This window comes from Antechinus flavipes, chromosome 2 (genome assembly GCF_016432865.1).
Source record: "Antechinus flavipes isolate AdamAnt ecotype Samford, QLD, Australia chromosome 2, AdamAnt_v2, whole genome shotgun sequence".
Lineage (NCBI taxonomy): Eukaryota > Metazoa > Chordata > Mammalia > Dasyuromorphia > Dasyuridae > Antechinus > Antechinus flavipes.
Window position 1 is genome coordinate 572584833 of NC_067399.1, and position 26107 is coordinate 572610939.

Below are 26107 nucleotides of genomic sequence, written 5' to 3' on the forward strand. Positions count from 1 at the left end.
CCATTAACCAGTTTAAAGTACCAAATAAATTAGTAAGCATTTATTAAATGCCTAGAGAAAGGGATGGACATAAGAGATGAAGAAGTGGTAGAATCTAAATTTGTTAACTAATTGGTGGAAGCGGGGGGATTGGGAGATGAATAAGAGTAAAGTAAGCTTCTTAAAGGATCAAATTTGACAGATTTGACCAAACCTTTGGCTTTGGACAAAATAACAGTGAAGTAGGGGAAAACTGAACAGCACTGTCTCAGCAAAACAGAGAGGCTGACTTGGCCCTGGTATGGGGAGAAAGAATAAAATTTATAAATCCAGCCCTCTTCCTCTGCAGAAATAAGTTAATTATATGATATAAATGGGAAGTATTTAGTCCAAAAATTTCTCCCTCAGCTGTTTGAATATCATCAGCATCAAATTGTGATTAACAAGTAAATACTGAGAGGGTTAACTTTATTGTGAATTAACTGAAGTGACTTGTTTCCTTAACCCTTAGTAAACATTAATTAAGGGAATAGGAGTTTTGATTGTTGATAGTGGTGAAAATGAGAACATGGAGCTCCTTTGGAAGATGCTGAAGAGAGAGGAATTGGGGCAGGCAAACAACACCATGGCAGCCCACATTATCTAAAATTGTCTGGAAGAACGAATTTATGTTGAAGAGATACTGGCCTTATTCTGTGTGATCTCAGAGAGCAGAATCAGGGGCAGTAGATGAAAATTATAAAGATTCAAATTTTGGGTCGAGATCAGCAAAAACTTCTTAAGAGTTGAAGTTGCCCCAACATGGAACAGACTGCCAAGATATGTGGTGGCTTTCCCCTCCTTAAGAGTCTTTGAGCACATGGTGGGTAACTACTTGTTGTGTTTGGTATGATGACCATTCCTTTTGTGTGTGAGTTGGGCTACAAGGAAGGTGTCCCCTTCTAACTACTGAATTCTGTGATTTTGAGGAACATAAAGTGGGTATCTATAGTTATGTGCAGAGCTTAGTGTGAATTTTAGCTTCCTAAACCACATTCATTTTCATGAAACACTATTCCTTAGTCCTAGGCTCTTGCCAAGGGAGATTGTTCAGTTTTGCATTTTCACAGAATCTTGACTTGACCACACATCCTGTCCCCTGGTGGTCTAGTTTTATATCTGATAAAAAAAAAAAAACTTAGAATTTTTCATCTTTGGGGAAAAATCCAGTTTGTAAAATTTACCTTTGTTTCAACAAAAAAGAATTGTCTCTTACAACTTTCTTATAATATTTTCCCACTGTGAAAGCTAGGCAGATTTCTCTAATATCCCAATTCCATTTTCTGGTCCTCAAATGGTATTAAGACAATTAGAGAGGTCCTGTTCTGTGGTGAAGGGCAAGAACACCAGTCCTCCTTTGTAGATTAGGTAACTTTAGAGATTGGAAGTAGAAAATAAAAACCTTTTAAAATTGAGCAATACAGAAATGCAATCCTATTATCTGACAGGGATGAAATAACTAAAGAGGAACAAATTAATGGTCAGATACTAATATCTTTGCCCAAGTTATTCACGTAACCTGGCACCAGATAAGACTGAGCTTTGGCCACTTAATCAGGTCTTGCTGTCTGTAGGTATAGTCAATTGATTAAGTAAACATAATATATTTAACCATTTAATTACTCTTTTCCCCTAAAAGAGCTTTTTTGCTGCAACAATAAAGCAAGACTATTAATTCAATCTAATTATGCATTTTAAAGAAGATTACAAATATATCATCAGGTTGCAAGATAACTTAAGTAACATGGTAATTACTTAGTGCCTTTAAACATTAATCATAGCCAGTAATCAATTACTACCAATGTAATACTTGGATTCTCTTCATATTAGAGTAGAAAACACCTTTTAACTCTATCTGGACTTTTCTTAAAATCACAAAACATTTAGGTACATAAATGTGGCTCCTTGATCCCTTTGGAAAGCCCTTGGCAATGTCTCCTGTAATAGCTATTTAGACTTTCCTCCCTAAACTCCAACAAGCATCTCTCCAACTTAATAAAAAAATATATTAAATTATATTCTTATTGCTCACAGTTTGTGGCTTCCTTCTGTCTACTTTTGCTTGATGGCAAAGTGGAAAAAAAGAAAAAGAAAAATCACATGCAGGTTAGTGATACTGTACTGGCCTGTGAAAAACCCCAATACCAAGGTTTTTGCAGTGTGTTATATCATAGTTACAGCTGGCTTCTCAATGTCAATTTGTTTAATTGTGGAGAAATTCTTCAAGTTCACTCTCTTTTTGGATGTATCTTAGACTTGGTAAAACAATATGGTCATACTATTGACCATTTCTTATATCGTGGCTTCAGATGAAGATTCAGGGATTATGAAAATCTTACCATGCACCAGAGCTTAAATGTCCTAAAACTGATTTAAACAAATCAGGGTACATTTTAAAATCAGAAATATCAGATAATTTCTTTGTAGTGTTCATGACCTCTCTCTCTGGTCTTGTACATCATATAAATCAAAATCTCAATGAAAACCACACTCATTGCCTATTACTTTCTAGCATAAGAGGAGTATTTTAAAGACATATGCAAGTATGCATATGTATTCATAGACTCATAGATTTTTAGAAGCAGCCCCTAGAGATCTCTTTGTCCAACCTTCACATAGACATGTATATTTGTGACCGAAACAACAATACTGAGCATTTCTTAGTTTACATTTGGATTCACTTAGTATATCTTCAAAAGGAAAAATCTACTAATGAGCCAAGTTTTCAATGACTTAACTAATTTTTTCCCCTTTATTCCTGTTATAGGTAGCTGATGTAGAGTCAGCCTAGAAACCAGGAAGACCTAATTTCAAGTTCTCCTTCTGACACATAATGATTGTAAAACCCTGGGCAAGTGACTTAACCTCTCAACGCTTTAGGCAATTTTTAAAAACTATAACTTGAAGAGAATATGCCAATCTGCATTGGTACAGGAAATTTCTTTGCAAGAGAATTCCATATACCAATGAAATCATAGTTCTCAGTCCTTACTCCCTCCTCTTTCCACTTTAATATTTTTTTTCTTTTTGAAAAATGTCTTATTTATTCTCACAAACATTTTATCTGCTTCACAATAACATTCTATTTTTGACCTATTCCTTTGAATTTGCTACCTTATTTTGTTTGTAGATATGGTGGTGTTCAAAATTCTAGGGTTAAGGAAAAATTTCAAGGTAGGAATGTTCTGCAGAGATCTGCTGAGAGGAGACTTGTCATATCTCAGAAGAATCAATCTATTCAATTTAGCTTAGAAAACTTATCTTCTTTCTAGGTGGGAAATTATCTCAAGTATTTCTAGGTGGAAACGTGCCCCCAAGTAAGTCTGATGCAAAGACATTGGCCAGTAGGGTAAAGGAAAATCTTAAACATGATAAGTCTTTTAATTTGGCTTAAATTGACCAGTATCTCTTTAGTGGAAGGATAACTTCACAAGGACCTTTTGAAAAGAGAAATATCACTTTGGCTGCGTCTGAATGATATAACATCATAGATACAAAAGACAATTTTTGAGGTCTCCTACAGACCTTGTATTCTTAAATCATAAAATCATATTAGGATATGTGAGGGGATATATAAATAACTAGACAGAGTGGGAACCTCAGTATAATTCTGAGCAACCAATCACTAAAGACAGACCTTCCTGTAATATAGCAGATGTTATTCATGTGGATACTGTGGATGAAATATTTTCAGTGGAAAAGTCATTTCTTATATTAAGAAGAAACTCTTATGTTACACTCTAGCTGGAAAAGCTTAATGTACTGCATTTATGTGATAGCAAACAGATATTCAGATCTGACTTCCTATGTGTTCTGTTGATGTGTCCTTAAACTCTGTGGGCCTTAGTATTATCAAATGTAAAATAAGGAAATTGGAATAATGATAGTGGATAGCATAAACATTTTTATCCCCCTTTTTAGAAATGAGAAACCTGAGGGTCTGAATTTAAGTGACTCATAAAGTGATTCATTATATCACAGTCATGAAATTTTCATGAAGTTATTGGAGAACTTAAGTGAGTATGGTAATGTATCCTCTCATCATCTCTTCCAACTATCACCTTGCAAAATTTTGCATTTTCCCTCTTCCTAAGGCCCAGAATTTTAAGTTTTAACAAGTAACCACTAGATGGTGCCCTTGTTCATGTTTTAAAAAAAACTTTAATCCTTTCGAAGTCTTTTTAAAAGAAAAACTGTATTTTATTTTTTCTAATTATATATAATAATAACTTCAAACATTTATTTAAAATCAAGAACCAAATTCTCTCCTTTCCTCCCTTTCTTTCTCATTCCTTGAAAAGACAAGCAATTTTATATAGATTATACATGTTCAGTCAGGCAAAACATTTTCGTAAAGAAAACACAGACCAAAAAAGAAAGAAAAAACAAGAAAAATAGAGAAAGTTTAAAAAATATGCTTCAATATATATTCAGACTCCATCAGTTCTTTCAATATAAATAATAGCTTTTTTCATTATGTCTATGATGATATATATGTCATCATATTATAACAATATGATTATATTGTTGAGAATAGCTAAGTCAGCCATAGTTGATCATTATCCAGTATTATGGTTATTGTGTACAATATTCTCCTAGTTCTATTCATTTCACTTCACATCAATCTTCTTAAGTCTTCCCAGATTTTTCTGAAAGCATCTTCTTCATCATTTCATATAGCATAGTAGTATTCCATCACAATCATATATCACAATTTATTCATCCATTCCCTAACTGATAGTGATCACCTCCATTTCCAGTTCTTTGCTACAACAAAAAAGCTGTTATAAATATTTCTGTACCTTATAAAGTCCTTTTTTATTTTTCTTTGATTTCTTTGCCATTCAAACCTAATAATCACGGTGTTGACTCAAAGGTGCCAGTGGTCGTTTGGGCATAATTCAATATTGTTCTCCAGAATGATTTGATCAGTTTATAATTCCACCTATAATGCATTAGTATACACATTTCCCTACATCCTTCAACATTGGTCATTTTCCCTTCCGTCATATTAACCAATCTGACCACATGAGATAATACCTCAGAGTTGTTTTAATTTTCATTTCTCTTATCAATAGTGATTTAGAGCATTTTTGGAAGTCTTTTAATTAACTTGTATGAACTCCCTTTTTATCAAACTATGTACATAACTCACAACTATACTTAATTTTGGAAAGTATATTCTCTTTTGAAATCCATAAAGCAAAGAGATAAAATTGACATTTGGTGCCTTTTATTTGGCCCAACTCAGCTTAATTCTCATTTACAATTTTAGGGCATATTGCTCCCATTTAGTTCAACTGATTTGCTGACTTTTCTACATACACAACTTTTTTTTCTCATCTCCAATTCTGCTTTTGTCTCTTATGTCTGAAATGTTTCCCCTCTGTAACTCTGCCTCATAGTATCTAACTTCCTTAGCTTCTTTCCTTAAGATTATTTAGTATTACTTTATATTTACTTGCTTTTGTATGTGATACAATTTCCCAGTAGGATGACATTGTTTAAAGGCTAATAATGTTATAATATAGGCTAGTTAAATTAAAGGTTAGTAATCTAACACTGTGACTTGAATATAGTGAATACTTAGAGTTAGTAGGTTGCACTATCATGCAATACAAAGAGCTCAGGCTCTCAGGTGGAAGAACTTATTCTCCAACACTTATTGTCTGTATGATCTTGGGCGAGTGCTTGGATTTGAACTTCCTTAATGGTAAAATGAGAGCATTGGTTTGGATTGCCTCTAAAGTCCTGTCCCATTCTAGAGCTATGATTCTTTGCAGTTAATTAACACCCACAGCCATTTGGTTGCTGTTGTCTCCATTTTAAACTTGCATTGACAGTGAGAATCTAGGTCATTAATGATGATATTCAAACCACAGCTAATAATGAGCTATTTTTATTCCTTTAGAGTACCAAAGATTAGCTTTTTCCTACAGGTTTTCCTTTTCATTATTTCTTTTCATTTTGTCTGAGATGTACCAATTTAGAGAATCCACCCTAAATGTTCATATGGATTATTCGTACCAGACCTGTGGTAGAGCCTTCCTAATTTGTCTTGGTCAAGTCAGCCACAGTCTTGACTCTAATATAGTGATATCATTTTGTTCCTCTTTGAGAACAAAGGAAAACAATCATTAGTCGAATATCTTTTGGAATCCTGGTGTGTTTGCTTATATTTGAGTGTCTCACATTACTTTAACACTGTTGTGATAAAGAGTAGTACACATCTTCCTTTCCTATTGCATCATTCCTACCTTACATAATTAAAGAAACAGCTCCCAATGTCTTCTTTTTCTATGAAGCACAAAAATATTAAGTTATCTTTGACTTAGGGGTTGGAAAGGAGGTTGGATTTGTCATTGGAAGACCTAAACCCATGTCCTAAACACTTATATTTACTAGCTGTATGACCTTGCAGGTAATTTTATTTCTAAGCCTTTTTTGTTTATGAAATAAATATAAAAACAGTTAAGTTACCTGCCTCAAAAAGTTTTGTGAAAATCAAAGGAGAAAATATATATCAAGTACTTTGTCAAACTAAAGAGTTGAACAGATACCTTTTTAGACTTCAGGATCTTTGCTTTTCTTGGTGGGCTGCTCCCACTATCCTGACAAACTACAACCCATCTGTGTCTCGATGGATAGTGTTTGAAATCACTCTCATGGTGAGCTCTTCTGAACTTAGCTGTGCTAATGCTTGGGCAATATTCATACAGACCATCATATTCAGAACCTTTCTATCTTGATAGAGAAGATCAGTTAGAACTTGTGCACTCCTGACATAGCTTGTGAGAGCCCAGAACTCAGTGCTGCAGGAATGGGACATTTAGTGGAGGTTAACAAATATATGTCTTCATTGAAGTCTGTATTTAATGGATAAAGAATTGGCTTTAGAGTCAGGAAGAACCAAATGCAATTCCTACCTCTTACAGGGGTATATGCCCTGATCAAATCACCTACACCTACCCTCTCAATGGCAAATCTTATGGCTATGGATTTGGAGAAGATGCAGACCTTCATTGAAAAAGGAAATTGCCTCATCTAGGAGTTTACTATGCTAATATAACAAATCAAAACCGTATTCCTGCTGTTCAAATCACCTTTCTGAGCTGACCTCTTAAATTTAGTGCTAATCTTGCCCCCTCTAAAGCCATAATATCAACTTTCTCATCATTCTTTAATTTCTCACTATTGTTCAAAGCTGTGGTCTTACTTTCCATCATACTTTTGTTTTCTTTACTGAAATGTACATACTTTCACATCCTGCTTTCTTTTTCATTTGTCCTTTTTATTTCCTAAAACAACTCTGTTTACTTCTCAAACTTACCTTAAATTTTATTTTTCATGACTCTTTACCTCATTCAGTTAAAAATGGAGCATGGATTTCCAATCTGTAACAAATTCAACCAAGAATCCATTCCATCTGTAAGTGAGGAGTAAAAGATCAAAGACATAAAGGACTTTTAATTTATAAAAAAGTTGCTTGTGGAAGTTTGTCTCATTTCTTTTAGAAAAGATACTTCATGATGGCACACACATATTTTTATTGCCCAATCTACCCAAAAGCACTCCATTCTGCCATGTAATTTCTATTCCTTCAAAGATTATACTTTTTGAAGAAATTCTCTTAGAGGTCTGGGATTTTCACACTCATGCAAAAAATGAGGATTTAAGATTCTAGGCCCAGAGATCCTGAATAATGTTCTTTGTGGCATAATAATAATAGTAGCATTAACAATATACATTTATATAGTGTTATATATCTTTATAGCTAACAAAATACTTTATTCCAGCTTTGCTAGATAGAAAGGATGTTATTATCTCCATTTTACTAATCAGGAAACAATTTCATATTGATGAAGTGATTTGCTTGAGGTTGCTTAGTAAGCAGGTGAAAATAGGACTTTACAGGAAATAAAAGCAAGAAAAAGGAATTATAAAATATCTGCTACATGCATGATACTGTTCTAGGGCCCAAGGCTACAAAGATGAATAAGACATCATGTCTGTCCTGAAGGGGCTGAGAGTCTAATAAGGGAGATCCATCATGGATATAGAAATAAATATAAGAAATTGTAGAATACAATAAGATCAAAAAAGGGCCATGAAGAAGGAAAAGTTGTTTTCTTTTGGGAGTGAGAATATCAGGAAAAAGTTAGTGGAGGTGGTAATGCTTGATTTGAAGGTTTCAGCAAATAGAGAAATAGACTAATGCATAGAAGGCATGAGAGAGAGCTTTCACAAATACCCAGATCCTAAAGAGTTTGGGATGATGGTAAGGAATAGCTAGTAGACCAGTTTGAGTAGAATATGGAGTGTGTCACAAGAATTGCTGCAAAAATAAATCTGAGAAAGGCAGTGATCCAGTGGAGAGAGTGCTGGGCCTGGAGTCAGGAAAATCTGAGCTCATACCTAGACTAAGGTACTTACTAGCTGTATGGCCCTGAACAAATCACTTAATCTCTCTCTGCTTCAGTTTCTTCATCTGTAAAATGGGAATAATGACAGTACCTACCTCCCAGATTTGTGATGAGGATCAAACAAGATAACAATTGTAAAGCACTTAGCACAATGGCTGATACATAGTAAGCATTATATAAATATCATCATCATCATCACCATCATCATCATCATCATCAGAAACCAGTTTATGAAGGATCCTAAGTTCTCAGGTTTAAAAATGCATGTGTGCATACACGTATATATTGTACTGTAAATATATATATATATATATATATATATATATACACACACATATTTTATACCATAAATAGGTCAGACATAGGCAGATTTTTTGACAGTTATATGATGGATGGAGTACAAAACTGAGTGAAATGAAATCACTAGTCTATTCTATGGGTTCAGGAAAAAAGGTGATGAATGTGGTAATGTGCATGGAGATAAGACATGTAGACGATATCATGGAAATAGAATCAACAGGACTTGGCAGCTGCTGAGGTATGAAGTATAAAATAAGGTTTTAAATATGAGGAGAAAAGGGATTTTCAAGGAAGGCACATTTTGAGGGAAGAAGATGACTTCTGTTTGGGGCATATTTTTGGCATGAGGTGCTGGAATAATATGAAGGCAGAGATGTTCAACAGACAGAATTTTGGGAATGGATCAGGCTTAGCTATATAGATTTGTCAGTCATCTGTCCAGGTGATAACCAAATCTCTGGGAATGGATGAGAGCACTGAAAGAGCAAAGACCAGGGAAAAGGACCCAGGACAGAGTCTTGGGGAATAAACTACTCTCAGGGCCTAAGAGAAAGACAATGAACACAAGGAGACTGAGAAGAAGAAGTCAAATTGGTAAGATAAAAACCAGAAGAGGGCAGTATCACAAAAGTTCAGGGAAAAGAGGAAATCCAGAAGGATGTTGTTAGTCCATGGTGTCATATCTTGTAGATGGGTCAAAAAAGTTGGAGAATGAGAAAATATTCTTGATTGGGGATGAAAAAAGCTTTTAGTGGCTTTGGAAATAGCACTTTTTAGTAGTGGATATAGAAGTTTTAAATGAGTGAGCAGTGAGGAAGGAGAGGTACTATGACAAAATTATAGAAATTTTGCTATGAAAAGAGAGGACAGATTTAGAATGATAGCTCAAGGTGAAGATAACAGAGATGTGAGTCTGTATATAAGGAAATAAGTAGTAGAGAAGGAAAGATTCATTGATCATGGTCTTGGCAGAGAGTCAAGGAGAAAGAAGCAAGGGTACAAGCAGAAGGGTTAGCTAGGTTGGAGAATTCAGCCTTGATGAGATGATAGAGTTGATTGAAGCAAAGTTGTATTGAATTGATGGCATTCTGCTTTCACAACATCTCTCCTGTCTCATATAGCCACTTTTTAATATGTCTATACCATTTCACCAGGACTATTATAATGGCCTTCTAATTGGCCTTCTTGTCCCAAATCTTTCAATCCAACTTCAGCTGCTGAAGTGATTGTCTCAAAGCAAAAATCTGACCATGTCTCTCCTTTCCTCAGTCAACTTCCATCCCCTTCTATTATTTTCAGGATTAAATATAAAGTACAGCATCTTTAAAATCTCTTTGAACCCTGGCCCCTACATGCATTTCTAAACTTCTTAAGACTTCATCCCCTTCCACACCCTTTATAATCCAGCAACATTGTCCTGGTTGGTTTTAGTCACAGATGATATTGTCTTCCAATTCTGTGTATTTGCACTGGTTATTCTCCAGGCTTGCTATGTTCTCTGCCCTTATTTCTATCTTCTCACTTTCTTGGCCTTCTTTAATATCCAATTCAATGCTACCTTCTACAAAAGGTCATTATTGGTTTCTCCCTACCTCCCTTCCCTTTGTGATTACTTTTCACTTACTATATATACAGATATACACAATCATATATTTATATCATCAATATATGTATATCACTTACATATGAACATATGTGTGTGTATATATATGTATATATATACATTCTTTTCATCCCTGTTTTTATCTCTGTTTCTCTTCTTCCTCCCCCTTAAAAAAAAGACAGACACTTCTGTCTCATCTCCCTCTGTGTCTATCTCTGTGTGTGAACGTCTCATACAAAGTTAATTTCATAATGTTTTTCTCATTAGATTGTAAGGTCCTTGAGAGCAGGAGTGGTATTGCTTTGCTTTTTTTTTTTCGTATCCTTAAGGGCTTAGCATTGAGAATGCGACATATTAAGTGCTTAATAAATAATACTGTTGACTTAGTGACATGAAAACGTTTGAAGGTGTGTAGTCTCCCACTTTGGCCTTCCTACCTAATCCTTTGCTCCCCTCTAGATACTGAGACTTCACTGCTTCCTTCTCCTGATTCTAATAGGTGAATCTTTTGACTTACCTACCTGTAACCCAGGCCATCCAGTTACTTCCTGCCATCTGCCCCTCATTCCATCTCAATATTCCCTGTTCCCAATTTCCAGTGCTCTATCATCTTCCTTTTTTAGCATGTAAAATTTTTGAGGGGAGGGACTATCTTGTATGTTTTTATATGTTTGTCTAGCTTGGCACAATGCCTGATACATATCTATGTTTCTATCCTCTATTTCTCTATCCATCCATTTATCCATTTTTCTTTTTATTCTGTGGCAGGTAGCTTTAATTTCAATAAAATCAGTCATTATTTATGTTTTGTTGCAAAATAGAGTTTGAGAATTAAAAAAAAGATTTTGGAACAGGTGCTATGTGGAATGTGATCAGGAGGCATATTTGAATAAAAAGATTAGTATGTATTAGGGAATACTCAGTTCAGATCAGCTAGCATAAATGGGTAGCCAACCTAGTCAGCATGGTTTTATGACTCCCTCCAATAGATTTCTTAGTCTCAGAAGGTTGAGAATTAGAAAGGTGCAAGGGTGAAAACAGCAGGACAAAGCAACACAGGATTCTTTTCATCCTTTGTGCAGACGTTTTTACTCATGAATAGAAATCATTTCTTCCTTGATTTTATGGCTCAGTTGTTTTCAGTCATGTAATACTCTGTGTCCTTACTTGAGGTTTTCTTGGCAAAGGTACTAAAGTGGTTTGCCATTTCTTTTTTGAGCTTATTTTACAGAAGAGGAAACTGAGGCAAACAGATTACAATGACTTGATCAGGGTCACACATCTAGGAAGTGTCTGAGGCCAGAATTAAACTCAGGAAGATGAGTCATATCTTCCTTGATACCACCTAGAATCTCTAGATTCTTTCTGAGCTCAGTTTTATTGCCAGTCACCACATTAAGACTTCATGTCTGTCAATATTCCACCTCAGCAGCTAGTTCCAATTGTCAGAATTATCTTGTTTTTATTGTATATGTTTTGTACATACTCGTGTTTTTATTTTATTTATTCCAATAAAATGTAGCATATAGTTGGTATTTATCTTGAAATTATACCTTATTATGGTTTCCTAATTATCTCCAAAATTAGTAACTAGGTATATAGTCAGTGTAAAGTAACAATAAATAGGAACTAAGAGTGTAAAGGGGAACATAGAAGCCACTTACCAAAAATGCCTCCTAAATTAACTAAGGCAGAATTATATGTTAAATTAAAGTAGCCATTTAGATCCCTATTTAACTGTTCCAGTAATGGCCCCTCACTCAATAAGGTGCAAATAATCTCTGGATATACTCAGAAAAACCAGAAAAATATTATGCTAATAAGGAATAACTTTGAGATGACATCGATATGTAAATGAACTAGCCCAAAGGTGGGGGTAAATAAAAGTTAAGCTGCCATTCCAAGCCCTATAAAAAAATGAAACTCCCAAAGCCTGCCCTTTAATTATTCCTCTACCTGTCATGGCTCTATGCTGTCCCAACTCCAATCTATTGTTATATAAGTGACTCTATATGCCCCTCTCCTTCCCCTTCCTGCCCTCTCTCCAATGCTTTTCCTGCTCTATCACAAGTCATCTTTCTCTCTGCTCTCTGTACTCTGTTCAAGCGTCATTGATACATCCTTATTCACTGCTTGTTGCCAGCATGAGATTGGCCTTTGAATATCCAAAAATGAATCTTTTTATGGCCTGAAATCTGAAATCATGAACTGATTACACCAGGATTGGGAATAATTATTCAAAGCCACACCTCTGGATATGCTAACAAGGCACCATAAATCTATTAGGAAAAAGAAAGGTAGACAAAGAGAGACCTCCCCTCAGGGTTGGGTCATGATAGAACAAGGTTTAATAAATGTTGGTTGAATTGTTGGTTGATTTAAGAATAGAGAACAATATGGTGTTCAAATTATTGCCATAATTTTGGCACCAAAGGCAAATAAAAATGGGCCCAGAATAGTACAATGAGCTCTCTGGCTTGTATAATGACTTTAAAAAGTACATGTTAACATTATTTGTGTTCTATATTTATTTTGTTAAGTATTTCTCAATTATATTTTAATCTACTTTGGGCATCATTGAGACCACGTGTTTGAAACCTTGATTTACAGGTTCAAGACTGTAATGGAAGGAGAATAAGCTGCAACAGGAATGGATTAAGGGCCTAGATGTTATATTTAAGGCAGAGATCAATTTTAGCAGGAATGGAAGCTGTGAAAGAGATGGAATGACAAGATTTTGTAGTTAGAGAGGAATTTTTAAAGTTCTAATGGGAAGTGGAACACTTTTGTTTGATGGTGAAATAAAAGATATGATTTCCCCAAGAGACTTTTGAGTGGAGTTGAAGATTATAGGAATTAAAGAGGCTGATAAAGTAAGAGATACCAAGAGCATGACTACTAAAATATCCAAGGATCACCAAAGAATAATAGTGCAAATTAAGATGTTGAATCAAATAAGGAAATCATCAAGACAAATATTTTGAAGTCTGGTAGAAGAGACAAGGATATGGACAAGGTAATAATCTGATGAGTGGACTTTGAAGGAGAAATTTTTGAGTAAACATGGAAAAACAAGACCCCAGAAGTGTCAGAGAAAAACAAGAAGTATGCTGTCATGTAAGTTCTGGGACTTTGTTGGAAGATCTGCTTCTCCTTGTTCACCTTATCCTATCATAAATCATGTCTTTCTAAACTACAACCTTGGATTACCATCACCATCTACTGATTTTGCTACTGTTTAAATGCTGCTGAATGGAACTGGAGAAAATCAAGAAATTGTGCTGACTGGATCCACTACAAAATTATATTACATAATCTCAACTTGGCCCTCACTGATTCAAAGCAATATTTTCATATCACCCTAATCGATGACTACTTTACTCATCAAAAAAGACTTTTCATCCTTTGTCTAATTTATCATGCCTCTCCCTCACCCACTTTCTGTTAAGAACTTTGTTTTTCTTACTTTCCTTGCAGCCTTTGATACTGTAGATCACCCTCTTCTCTAGGTTTTTCTGACATTGCTCTCTCCTGATTCTGTTTTCCTGGAATGCTCCTTCTTAATTTCCTTTACTGGATTGTCATCCAGATTATAGTTATTAATCATGGGTGTCTCCCAAGGCTCTATTCTAGGTGGTCTTCTCTTCTCCTTCCATGCTATTTCTTTGGGTGATTTCATCCACTCCTGTGCATTCACTTATTATCTCTATGCAGATTCTCACCCTGTCTTCTCCCCTCCAGTCTCACACCTCCAACTTTTTGTTGGACAATGTGAATTTCTCTTGTAGACACCTCAAATTTAACATGTTCAAACTGAATTTATTATCTGTCCCCATAATGATCACTTCCTCTAAATTTTCCTATTACTCTCAAGGGCACTGCCATCCTCTCAGTCACCCAAGCTCAACACATTGGTGCATCTTCAACTCCTCATTCTCTCTCACTTTTCATTTTCAATCTATTAAACCTTATTAAAAGCCCTGACTATTAAACCTTCAAAGTATCTCTGTATTTATTCTTTCCTCTGATCCTGACACCATTCTGGTACATCATCTCACTTTATCATCTCACTCCTGGACTACTATAATAGCTTACTGACTGTAATCTTCCTGCCTCAAGTCTCTCTATACTGTAATTCATTCTTTATTCAGTGACCAAAATGATTCCAAACCCAATACTCTACTGCTTTTCCCAGTAACACAATTTCTAGTTACTTTATGCTGCCTTGGATTTCTCTTTTCCAACAACTCCTGGTTTCCTTGCTTCTCCTCTTTCCTTCTTGTATCAGGGCCATGGTGTTCCTGATATCTTCAGGCCTAGAACTGTATACATTTGGCTGCTTAGCACAAAAGATTGATCTGTTTTGCAAAACAGTGGGAGACTCATTTGTGCAAGCTGATTTTTCAATTTCTTCTCTCATAGAAATTTTATTTCACTGCTGTAAAAGTATATATTTTTTCTTTGCTTATATAAGCTTTTAAAAAACTGGTTTTCAAGCTTCTCTTAAGGATTTTGGTGTTTTATTTTTTCTTAATTTTGGGGAAATATTGAGTATGTCACATAAGAAATAACCATGTTCATAATAATTTTTAGGTACATGGGTCCATTGGGGTTATAGCAGTTCAAAGTAAATAATACCTGAGGAAGACTACTTGTTTTTTCTCTGTAGTTTGATTTTGAATTTTTTTCCTAATTATTTGGATGAGTTGCATAGGTATTACAAATATCATTTAATTTAGTTCAAATTAGTTAACACTCTTTTTTGCCTTCCATGAATTTAGGCCCACAAGCAACAATAAAAATTAATAGGTACCCATGCATACATGCAGGAGTTTGTTTTATTCTTGAATTTGATACCAAGAATACCATGAGGTTTTTAAACACATGTGATTCCAATTTTATTTAAGCTTTATTTAGGTTCTCTGGAGAAAAATAAAGAAACCCTTCCCCTAGCTTCCTTCCTTGCAACATTTATTAAGCAATGACAGGCTTCTAAGATGCTGTGTTGGGCAATTTGTTTCAAACCTGCAATCTTAGATTTTTTCATAGCAATAGCTTACACCTTTACCAAAACATGATATTTTTGTTTAGCTTTCCAAGCCACACATATCTGTGGCCCCAGATGTTTCTCCTTTCCCCATATCTCTAATCTTAGGCACCAAGAAGAAAAGAAAAATCAAAATCAGTTCATCTAAACAGGCATCCTTGTATTAAAATTTATCAGTGCCTCCTGTTTTCCCCAGAGAGAATCTTGGGCCTGAGTGTCTCATTACTTGGGTATTACCCTACCATTATTTATCAGTGTGGTCTTTCATAATTTTCATCACTTTTCTGGGTCTCAATTTCCTCAACTTTTAAGATGTAGGGAAGGGAAAACTAAAATCTCTTTTAAGTTTATTATTATACATTTTTGAGAGTTTACCAATAGAAAGCTGGCAAACAATTCCATCTTGATTCTGATTAGATAAAACGTGATTGGGAGATGAGGGAGCCTCGTTTGAATTTGCCTAGTCTCTTCTTCCATTTGTAGATGAGTATCTTGTCACAGATGGGCCATATCATATTCCTAACAGAGTGACTAATTTGTAGGAAAGCCAGTTGTATGATTTACCTTTAGATTCCTTAGGTAATGTTACAGATTTTTAGGTGCTTGATATTCTGTCAATCCCATTGCCATTCTCCTAATAATCCAGAATGAAATTTATGAGTCATAAATGCCCACCCTCTCTTTCATCTTAAGCCTTCCAATCTTATGCAGTATCAACTCTAAAACTCTTCATGATCTTCAGTAGATTCCCATTGTTTGTGAGATTAACTCTAAAGTTCTCAGTTGTCCATCCAACCAAAGTTCAAGGTTCTATTCTACTTTTTAAATCGATTCCCCGAATATTTACATACATATATTTTCCTCTCCAACCAGATAAAGCTCTTCACTTATCTCTTAGCTCAGCCTACCTTGTTTTCCACTCCAACCTTTTGCTCATTTTGTTGTCTTGGCTTAAGCTACCCTTCTCATTCTTCTCTGTCTATTTTAATGTTTTCCATATTTCAAGATTGATCTCATATACTACTACATCTTCTCCATGAGGTCTTCCTTGTCTACTCCAATTAAGACTGATTTTTTTTCTGGTCGAACCCATTAGAACACTTATCTATAAGTAAAAGTTAATCATAATTGCTTCTTATATTTATTTAATTATTCCTTAAGTGCATTCCTTGCCTTCTAAGCTAGACAATGAATTCCTAAAAGGCAAGAATTACATCTTAGTGCCTCTTTGTGCCTAACCTGGTGTTACTTACATAATAGAAGCTTAATAAGTGTTTGTCATGCAGACATTAATCAAGTAGAACCAGACACTACACAGGTTTCCTGAGGACTGCTGATTTGCATATTTAAAAACGACCTCAGAGCATGACTTGTAGGTAAAGATATAATCAACAAAATAGTTCTCCAAGTTGATAAAGGATAGAATGTTAAGCCAGACCTGTGTAGCCAGTGCATGGGGAGAATTCTGTTTAAGGTTATTAGCAGTCATTGCAATCATTGATGTTGCCACTAGTTGTTGGGTATCCCTTGAAATATCTTGTTCTAGATATGAAGAATATTTATAGGCATGACCATTTTGCCAGATGCCAACTTAAACTTTGGCATATTTTCTCTAATTATCATAACAAGGAGATTGAATATGAACAATTCTTTTAATTTTCCACTGAATTTGTTAGTAAGAGAATTTTTCATACAAATATTAGTAACTGCTTTTTAGAGGATTTTAATATATCATTTTAGTTAATTAAAGTAGAAGATATACCTTTATAAAAGACTCTATACCTTTATAATACTAATGAGACCAATAATAGTAAGATCACAAATTGTAAGCTATAAACTATACAATGTTTTTCTACCTTAGCAGAACAACTGTATGATTGGTCATTCAGTATGGAATAAATCATTGTAATTTCTTTAAATTTGCTCCTAAATATGGAACATTTTTTGAGTTACCTGTTAAGCATGTTTAATTAATTTTATGCTAATGAAGCACAAAATATCAGGTTTTATTATTAAAATTACTAAGTCGAGACTTTAGGACAATTAGAAAATGAAAATAAAAATTCCAGATTTAAAAACAAAGTATTTATGGAAATGTGTCCATGTTCTACACAGAATTAAGCATGCTAAAGTTTTATAATTGCCATGCTATCTAATGTTTTTTGTTTGATTTGTTTTGGTTTGGAAAATACCCTCCCTCCCCCAAAACACACTGTTCTTAAACTTTATTAGACCTTGATTACTTAACTGAATACTTTGTATTTACTAAGTAGGTGTTAAAAATAAATATATTACATAGCAATACTTGGACTCATGCTTCTTTTTTTCTCCCTGATTTCCTTTTTCTCCTGCAGAGAGAATCACAGTGAAATTGAAAGGCGTAGGAGAAACAAGATGACCCAGTATATCACAGAGTTGTCGGACATGGTTCCCACATGCAGTGCCCTGGCTCGCAAACCAGATAAGTTAACTATTCTGCGCATGGCAGTCTCACACATGAAGTCTATGAGGGGTACAGGAAACAAATCTACTGATGGAGCCTATAAGCCTTCATTTTTAACAGAGCAGGTAACACTATCCCTCCCCCCATTTGTCATTTTATTTTCTTTTTCAAGTAATTTTCATATGTTGGAGCAAGAAAAAGAAAGAATGTCATTGAGAACAATATTCCTGAACCCTTGACAAATGTCCATAGTTATGGAGAAAAGGTGGGAGAGAGGCAATTAAGTATATAAGAAGAAGACAATCCAGAGAAAAATATAAAAGAAGAGGCAAGAGACAAGAAGAAAATTAGGTTGGAGTAACATAAAAAGCCAAGGAAGGAGAAAATTTAAGAAGAGATTTCTCTACAGTTTCAAAGGCTATTGAAGAGTCATTAAGAATTAGAACTGAGAAAAGGGTATGGGATTTGACATTTAAGAAGTAACTAGTAACTTTCTGAGAACCAGTTACAGGGATTCAAGCCAGATTAGAGGAATTTGTGAATATTATGTTTTTATAACACATATGAGTTATTGTACTTCATATAGGCATGATATTTTTATGCTAGATATTTAACAATAAATGTTATGAATAAACATATTTATTCTTTACCTTGATCAATACAAGGTAAAAACAGTCTCTGTGAACTGCTTATAGACAGAATCTTTGTGTGTTCTGTATATAGTCTAGCATATTAGAGTATTCAATAAATAATGAACATTTGAATAAATATTTAAGGAGTAATTTGATTCTTTCTTGGCCAGCATTTTTAGTTTCTTCCTGTTGATTAGCTTTTGTAGTCAAACATACTCAAGTCTCTACTATTTTAAAAACAACCACTACCACCACTTTCTGGAGAGTTTTATGTGTTTGTTAGTTTTTAGCTGTTTCAGTCATATCTAAATATTCATGATCCCTTTATAGAGTTTCATTGGCAAGGATACTGGAGCAGTTTGCCATTTCCTTCTCTAACTCATTTTACAAATGAGGAAACTGAGGCAGACAGGGTTAAAGTGACTTGTTCAGGATCACATAGCTATTAAGTGTGTGAATCTGGATTTGAACTCATGTCTTCTTAATTCCAGTGCTCTATCCATTTTGTCACCTAGCTGCTTTCATGTGACTTTACTATCCCTTTAATTGCTCAACTTATGTCTGAAAATTTTCCTTCCAAATATTTCAAAGTGATCTATGCACACCATTTTCTCACCATGTAGAGTAATGGAAAGAACTTTGGATCAGGAAACAAAGTACTTGCTCCTTCTATCTCTTTTTGATACTTAAACCAGATGACTTGTAACAAGTTACCTTTCCTTTTGGTACTTCAGTTTTCCCAACTGTAAAATAAGAAGATTGGACTATTTTGTTCCTTCCAATTCTCAATCCTATGTTTTTGTTCCCTTAGAAATTAATACTACCAGACTCCTCAAACTAATTTAATGATCCATAGACACAATCAAACTGTAATTACTTAATGAAGAGTTTAAATTCTTATTGGTGGGGAAAACTGTGATCTATATTTTTCGCATATTGAATTTAAAATGAAGATGATTCCCAGGTAGAGAAACGTCAATAGGCAGTTGAAAAAGGAATATTTTGGTGAAAGACTGAGGCTAGAATTGAATGAAATTTTGGCTTATGGGAACATAGGACACTATGACTAGGACATGGGAAACCTGGTTTTGAGTCCTTTTTTATGTGCCTGATTAAGTGACTTTAGGTACATCACTTAAATGAACATCCTACCTTTCTGCTTCCTTATCTATAATGTCAGATGTGTTCATAATAGATTGTTTCTGGTATCTTATTTTAGTTTTTTAAAATCCACTATTCTATTGTCCTTTTGAACTGTTTATTTAAATGTATATTGTTAAAAATCTTTTCCAAAATTTATGTTTCAAAACTAAATCCAGAGAGATTAATTGACCAAATTCATAGGACATAGACTTGCCTAAAGTCATAAAACTAGTCTGTGATGGTGCTGGTTGGGCTTAGATTTTCTGACTTCAGCTATTTGATCTCTATGACTATGGTTGGAGATAGGCTTTGGGAACCATACACAACACAGTAAAGATACAAGAATCTGAATGGGCTAGAATGTGAGACTAAATCTAATAAAATGAAACTTAGTAAAGGAAAAGTTAACATCTTATTCTCAGGCTCAAAGAATCATCTTTATAAGTACTAAATTAGGGAGGTATGGTCAGGTATCAATTTTTTGGGAGGGGCCAAGACAATTGGGGTTAAGTGACTTGCCCAGGGCACATAGCTAGGAAGTATTAGGTATCTGAGGTCAGATCTGAATGCAGGTTAATTTAGGTTTTTATATAAGGAAAAATTTCCTCACAATTAAATCTATCTAGAAATAGAATGGACTGCCAAAGGAAGTAATGGTTTTCCCCTTATTTAAGGCCTTCAAGCAATGGATAAATGACTGTTTGTCAGGCCTGTTGTATTCTTTGTCTAAACTGAACTAATATAAATTGAACTAGGTAGCCTCTGAAATAAGATTCTGTAATTCTGATTTCTGAATCTAAAGCTTGTACCTATGAGAGGATTATTTGAAATCTGAATATGGTCTCAAATGAATATAGAATCTGAAATAGTGTGAAATGCTCTTTGATTAATTGTTGAGTCAAGTAAGAGATATAAAAAGTAATGATAAAATGGGCCCTTTTTCTTTATAAGAAGCTTATAAAACCTCCCTTTTATGGAGGATTTCATGGTTGTTCAGCTTTAAATATGTTTCCCTATGAGGCTTGCAGCTACACCAGACATGCAAGTCTCTGACCTCTATTCCTTGAATAACTGATTTATTTAAGCAGGCAGTTCCTCAAAAGATCATCCAAAATCTTTGTTGCCTCTTCTTATGATACCAATTGGCCTGTCTTTGTTTCTGTCTTTGTTTCATACAAGATGTAAAATATAGCCAGATATCTATTTGTTAGAATAATGACTCTCCTTCAGTAGTAGCATTGTTTGAATTCATACTGCATATTCCTACTAACATGGAACCAAATACCATATTTTACATAATTATAACTTCAATTAGTGCAAATTTGAATACATGCTACCAATTCACAGCAATCCATTAGTCTCACTAATCTGGACCTGGCAGAAAAATCTATAAGCAATACAATAGGTAACCAAATAAATACATTTTAAATTAAATTGATAATCTGGTGACTTTGAAACCCTTAATCACATTCCTGAAATACTATCTATCAACATACAGAAAAACTAGTAAGGTTCATTTGCACCTATGTTGTCTGAACTTCTTAAACCAAGTAACAATAACTTCCTTACTTTCATTAGGAAGGAAGCTGTATCTCATTCCTCTGCTGTTTAGACAGTATAAATTGATTTCATTGAAATTGATTTAGTGCCATTCAACCCTCCCTAAGATGATGTGTAGCATTCTGCACCTAATTGATTCCACACAGCTTCCTGCTTTTAGCTAAAAATAACTCTGCTACTAAAACCTGAGGCATTTTAGGGTATGTATTCCATTTCTCCAAGTTTTATCTATATGAAGTGGTGATAGGAGCTCTAGACTAAAAAATCAGAAAAATCAGTAGTCCTGGCTTTTCTGCCTGCCTGCTGAGTGATCTAGGAGTCCTTCCCAGTCCTTCAATTTTTCAAACATAAATTGGCAGCCATATGACATAGGACTCTTATGAAAATCAGATGAATCTTGAAATGGCAGCTGGAAGAAAACTTTGAGGTCATTGAATCCAGTCAGTCCCCTCATTTTATTACCCAGAGAACAGACTGGGGAATTGACTCATCCTAGTCTGTGTAATGAGCTAGTGGCAAAGCCAAGATTGGGAACTTAAGATCTGTAATTTAGAACTGGAAATGATCTGAGAGATCATCATGTCCAGGTGTATCATTCCCAGGTAAGAGAGTCCCCAAGTCCTGACTCCAAGTCCTTTCCCCTACCCATTCTGCTACATTGCCTTTCAATGGCAGAGAAGGCTCTTGATTCTCAGTATGGCACCCCATCTGCTGCAGCATAGAGATGATAAGTGTGAATAGGAATCTTGGGAAATAAAAAACACCACACAATCATGAGGGATTGTTTTAAAATTATTATTGTTACTTTATTGAACAAAGATTCAGCCTCGGAAGACCAGGAAGAGGATACAAAATGAAGGTGCAAACCATAGTGAGAAACAGCATGGCCAACAGTTGGCAGGTGGATGTACATATGGGACTTCCTTCTTCGTTTGCTCTTGGCATATGTTGTTCTTGTAACACTGATACCATTTGAATATTCGCTAAAGACAATGTTGCTTTTATGAAGAATCAGTACTAGCAGTGATCCTGTAATAAGTATATGAGTCCACTCCATATCAGTCAGTCAATGGTGTGTCAATAAGCATTTATTGACATTTATTATTATATGTGTGAAGCACTGTGATAAACTGTGTCCTGAGTTCCTAAGGTAACTTTGCCAAAAAAAAAGAGTAGGGACAGGGGAACAAATCACCTGTCTTCTTTTCTGAATAAATTGAGCAATGGATGCATTCTAAGTCATCCATCTATTGGAATATTCCCACAGGTGAAGTTGCCATACTATAATCACCAGACAATCAGACAGTGAGAAAAATGAGCTTGCATTTGTGTTTGCTTTTTTGAGTTTCCTAATTGTAATCTCTTCTTTCAAGGAACTAAAACATCTCATTCTCGAGGCTGCTGATGGATTTCTGTTTGTAGTTGCTGCTGAAACTGGGAGAGTTATCTATGTGTCTGATTCAGTCACACCAGTTCTGAACCAACCCCAGTCTGAGTGGTTCGGTAGCACCCTCTATGAACAAGTTCATCCAGATGATGTGGAAAAACTGAGGGAACAGCTATGCACATCTGAAAACTCAATGACAGGTCAGTAATCTCTATAGTGTTTTTTAAAAATATAATTCCCTCTGTATGAGGTTTATTTTTATCATTCAGAATTAGTTACAAGAATGGACAGAGTAATTCAAAGCTGCTTTTAGATTAAGGGCTGATTTAGATTGGATGACTGCCATGATTTGAGTTTGTGAATGACATATTCAGAAGATTGCTTTCCCATTCTTCACTTCCCAGGGGTTTTTTTTGGAACATTGATATCATTTGATGGTAGAATTGTAATAATAGTTACATAATATGAAATAAAATAGTATCATAGATTCAGAATTATATGGGACCTTAAAAATCATGGTATCCAAACCTTTCATTTTGCAGCTGAGCAGACTGAGACACAGAGTAATTAAGTGACTTGTGTACAATCATGTGGGTAGTAAATATGTAGAATTCAAACTCAGTTCTTCCTAATTCCATATCAAGTGCTTTATTAACTGGATGCCTTTTTTATGCAGTTATATTTTATCATATTTAACATAGACCAGTGGTTTTCAAATTGTGGTCCAGAGAATGCTGGGGATTTATGAAACTCTTTGAGAGGGTTTGCAAATTCAAAATTAGTTTTTATTTCCAATATGGTAAAAATTTATAAATATAACCCATGTAAACAAAAACTCTTTGGACAGAGCCTCAAAGGAATACTGAGAACAAAAGTTTGAGAACCATTGATGTAGATCACAATAATGCCATTTCAGAACTTAGTTGACGGAATATATAAAAATGGAGCACCATAGTAAATATTAAATAGTAAAATAGTAACATTATATGTCATGCTTCTTAAGGAAAGAAACAGGTGTGAATAATTGATACATTTCTCACTGAACTTTAATTATTGTTGTTATAACTTATCTTATTCTGGTCATACACAAAACTTAGAGAAACATTTCCATGATTCATTCCCCTCTTTCAAAGATTGCTTCTGAAGCAATTTCCAATACATTATGTGAAAGCATCTCTTTTGTGAAATAGTCAAAGGTAAAAAATTCTGTCTCTTGGGAATTTTTTTTTTTTACTAGTTGAAAATTTTCTCTTCCAGCTTTTTCTGATTTCTTTTTTTTTGAAAAGCTACTTATATTGTCACTGTCTTCTAATTAACACTTCATTTGTGAATAGTGACTTTCTGGTCTTCATTTGAGGTGTGTTCCTAGCACCTAACTTAGAAAAAAAATTTTATATAGTTACTCAGAAATCATGCTAAAAGAGCTAATATTCCAAATGGAAGTAGAGGAAGATTCAGTTAAACAAATTTTTTCAAGTGTTTTTATGAAAGTGGTTTAAGAGCAAGTTGATTTACTATGTAACAAAGAGAAAATATAAGTAATGTCACATTTATTTATCCTTTTCTTCTAGATTCTTACTGCCATTAAAATATTTATTTTGTTCTATTCTGTGCCCATAATGTACACTAATGTCTAATTTTTCATTTTGACAAAGATGTTTGTGTTGTGCTCGTTTTTTCATTTCAAGTACTTATCTGGTAGTGTGATCCTATTTTAGACCTATTTCTCCTTAGGTAAACAAAATTGGAGAGTTGAGGCAATATTTTGGCTCATTCTAGCCAAAAAAAATGCTCGACTACTAAAGAACGAAAGGGACTTTTTCCAATTGAATGTTTCCATTGCTAATCAGTAGGTCATTTCTCTTTATGTCACAGATTTACAGATGTTTTTCTTATTTTCCTCATATAGCAAGAGTAATACCAACTAACATTAAATATTGCTTTAAGGTTTTGCAAATAACTTTACATATACTTTCTCATTTTATCTTCCACAATAATTTTGTGCAGTAAGTGCTATTGATATTATCTCAATTTTATTGATAAGGAAATTGAGGCTTAGAGAAATTTAAATGATTTGCCCAATGTCATAAAGTTAATAAGTGTTTGAGGAAGAATTAGAACTCGTTTTCCTGACTTCAAATTCAGCACTCTATCCATTATACCATACTGCCTTTAAAAAATAACAAATAATTATAGATTGATAAATATATTTATAATGTAATTATGTTAGATTATAATAATCACAGATGGCATTTGTATATCACTTTGTAATTTACAAAGCATTTTATAATAGTTGCTATCTTACCCTCACTTTCCATCATACAATAAGATCTTTCTTCACCTCACTTTGATACCTCCTAAAATGGTCTCCCATTAAAATATGAATAATAGTAACAGTATACATATGTAGGTATGTATACTTATATATTTTACATATATATCCATTATACTGCATCTTGACTCATATATGCATATCCTCACCTGAAAAAGTCTCAGTCAACCTTAATAGAAGTGATTGAATATAAGGATCATATATTATCTCTAAAAGTTTTTAGAGAGTAAAATGGATCAGAATCATCATAGTGGATTATTTTCTTAGATGTCTTCCCCTAAATATTTGGATTCCTTAAGTGACATTTGTGTTGTGAATACTCATTTTCTTAGACAAATATTAATTAAATATTTACTACCAAAAGATATAGCATTATGCCAATGGATATGTTTATATATATATATGTGTGTGTGTAGGTGTATGTATATGTATATATATATATATATATATATATATATATATACACGTATGTATATGTGTATAGAAATTTCCCAGTAGATGAGTGATTAAATGGTATGAAATAAATGGATCTCAAAATAATTGCAAACCATTAACAACAATATGAAAGAATGTCCCAAATCACTAATAATGAGATGAAAATCAAAACAACTCAGAGTTTTTACTTCATCCCAGAAAACTGGCAAAGAAGAAAAATGATGGGCAGACTTGTATTGGAAGACTTGTGAAAAAATAGGCACATTAGCATATTGTTGGTAGATCTGTGACTCAGTATGATGAATGTAATTTGGAATTATACAAATACAATAACTAAAGTGACTACACCTTTTAACTAGTGATTCTGCTCCCTGATTTATACTTCAAGAATGTTATTGATAACAAAAAAGTTCCTATAGATGCAAAAATATTTATGAGTATTTTGATAACAGATAATAACAGACAACATCAGTGCTCATTGAAGGAGAATAGAAGAATAAACTTTAGCATACAAACATAATGGAATATATGATATATAGAGAGAAATGTTGAAAGATTTATCTGATCTGATGCATAGTAAGATAAACATTGCCAATAAAACAATATACACAATGACAGCATAAAGGGAAAAAACTTAGAACAATCAAAAATAAATATTGCAAAATTACAAAAAACAAACGTTCTCTAAAGAAAAGATATGTGAAGGCCTCTTTATTCTTTTGAAGAGGTGAGAGGTTCAGAATTTTTTTATGTATTGATCAATCAATTTTAATGATTTGTTCTG

General features: G+C 34.1%; 1 protein-coding gene across 2 annotated transcripts in view; it reads left to right on the forward strand.

Moving 5' to 3' along the window:
• ARNT2 (aryl hydrocarbon receptor nuclear translocator 2) overlaps positions 1-26107 on the forward strand; it is a 258192-nt gene that overhangs the window by 78148 nt on the left and 153937 nt on the right. For both annotated transcript variants that reach the window (XM_051981159.1, XM_051981160.1), the window contains exons 4-5: positions 17746-17959; positions 22543-22756. In XM_051981159.1, coding sequence (XP_051837119.1) covers positions 17746-17959; positions 22543-22756 — 428 coding nt within the window. The remainder of the gene's footprint in view (positions 1-17745; positions 17960-22542; positions 22757-26107) is intronic.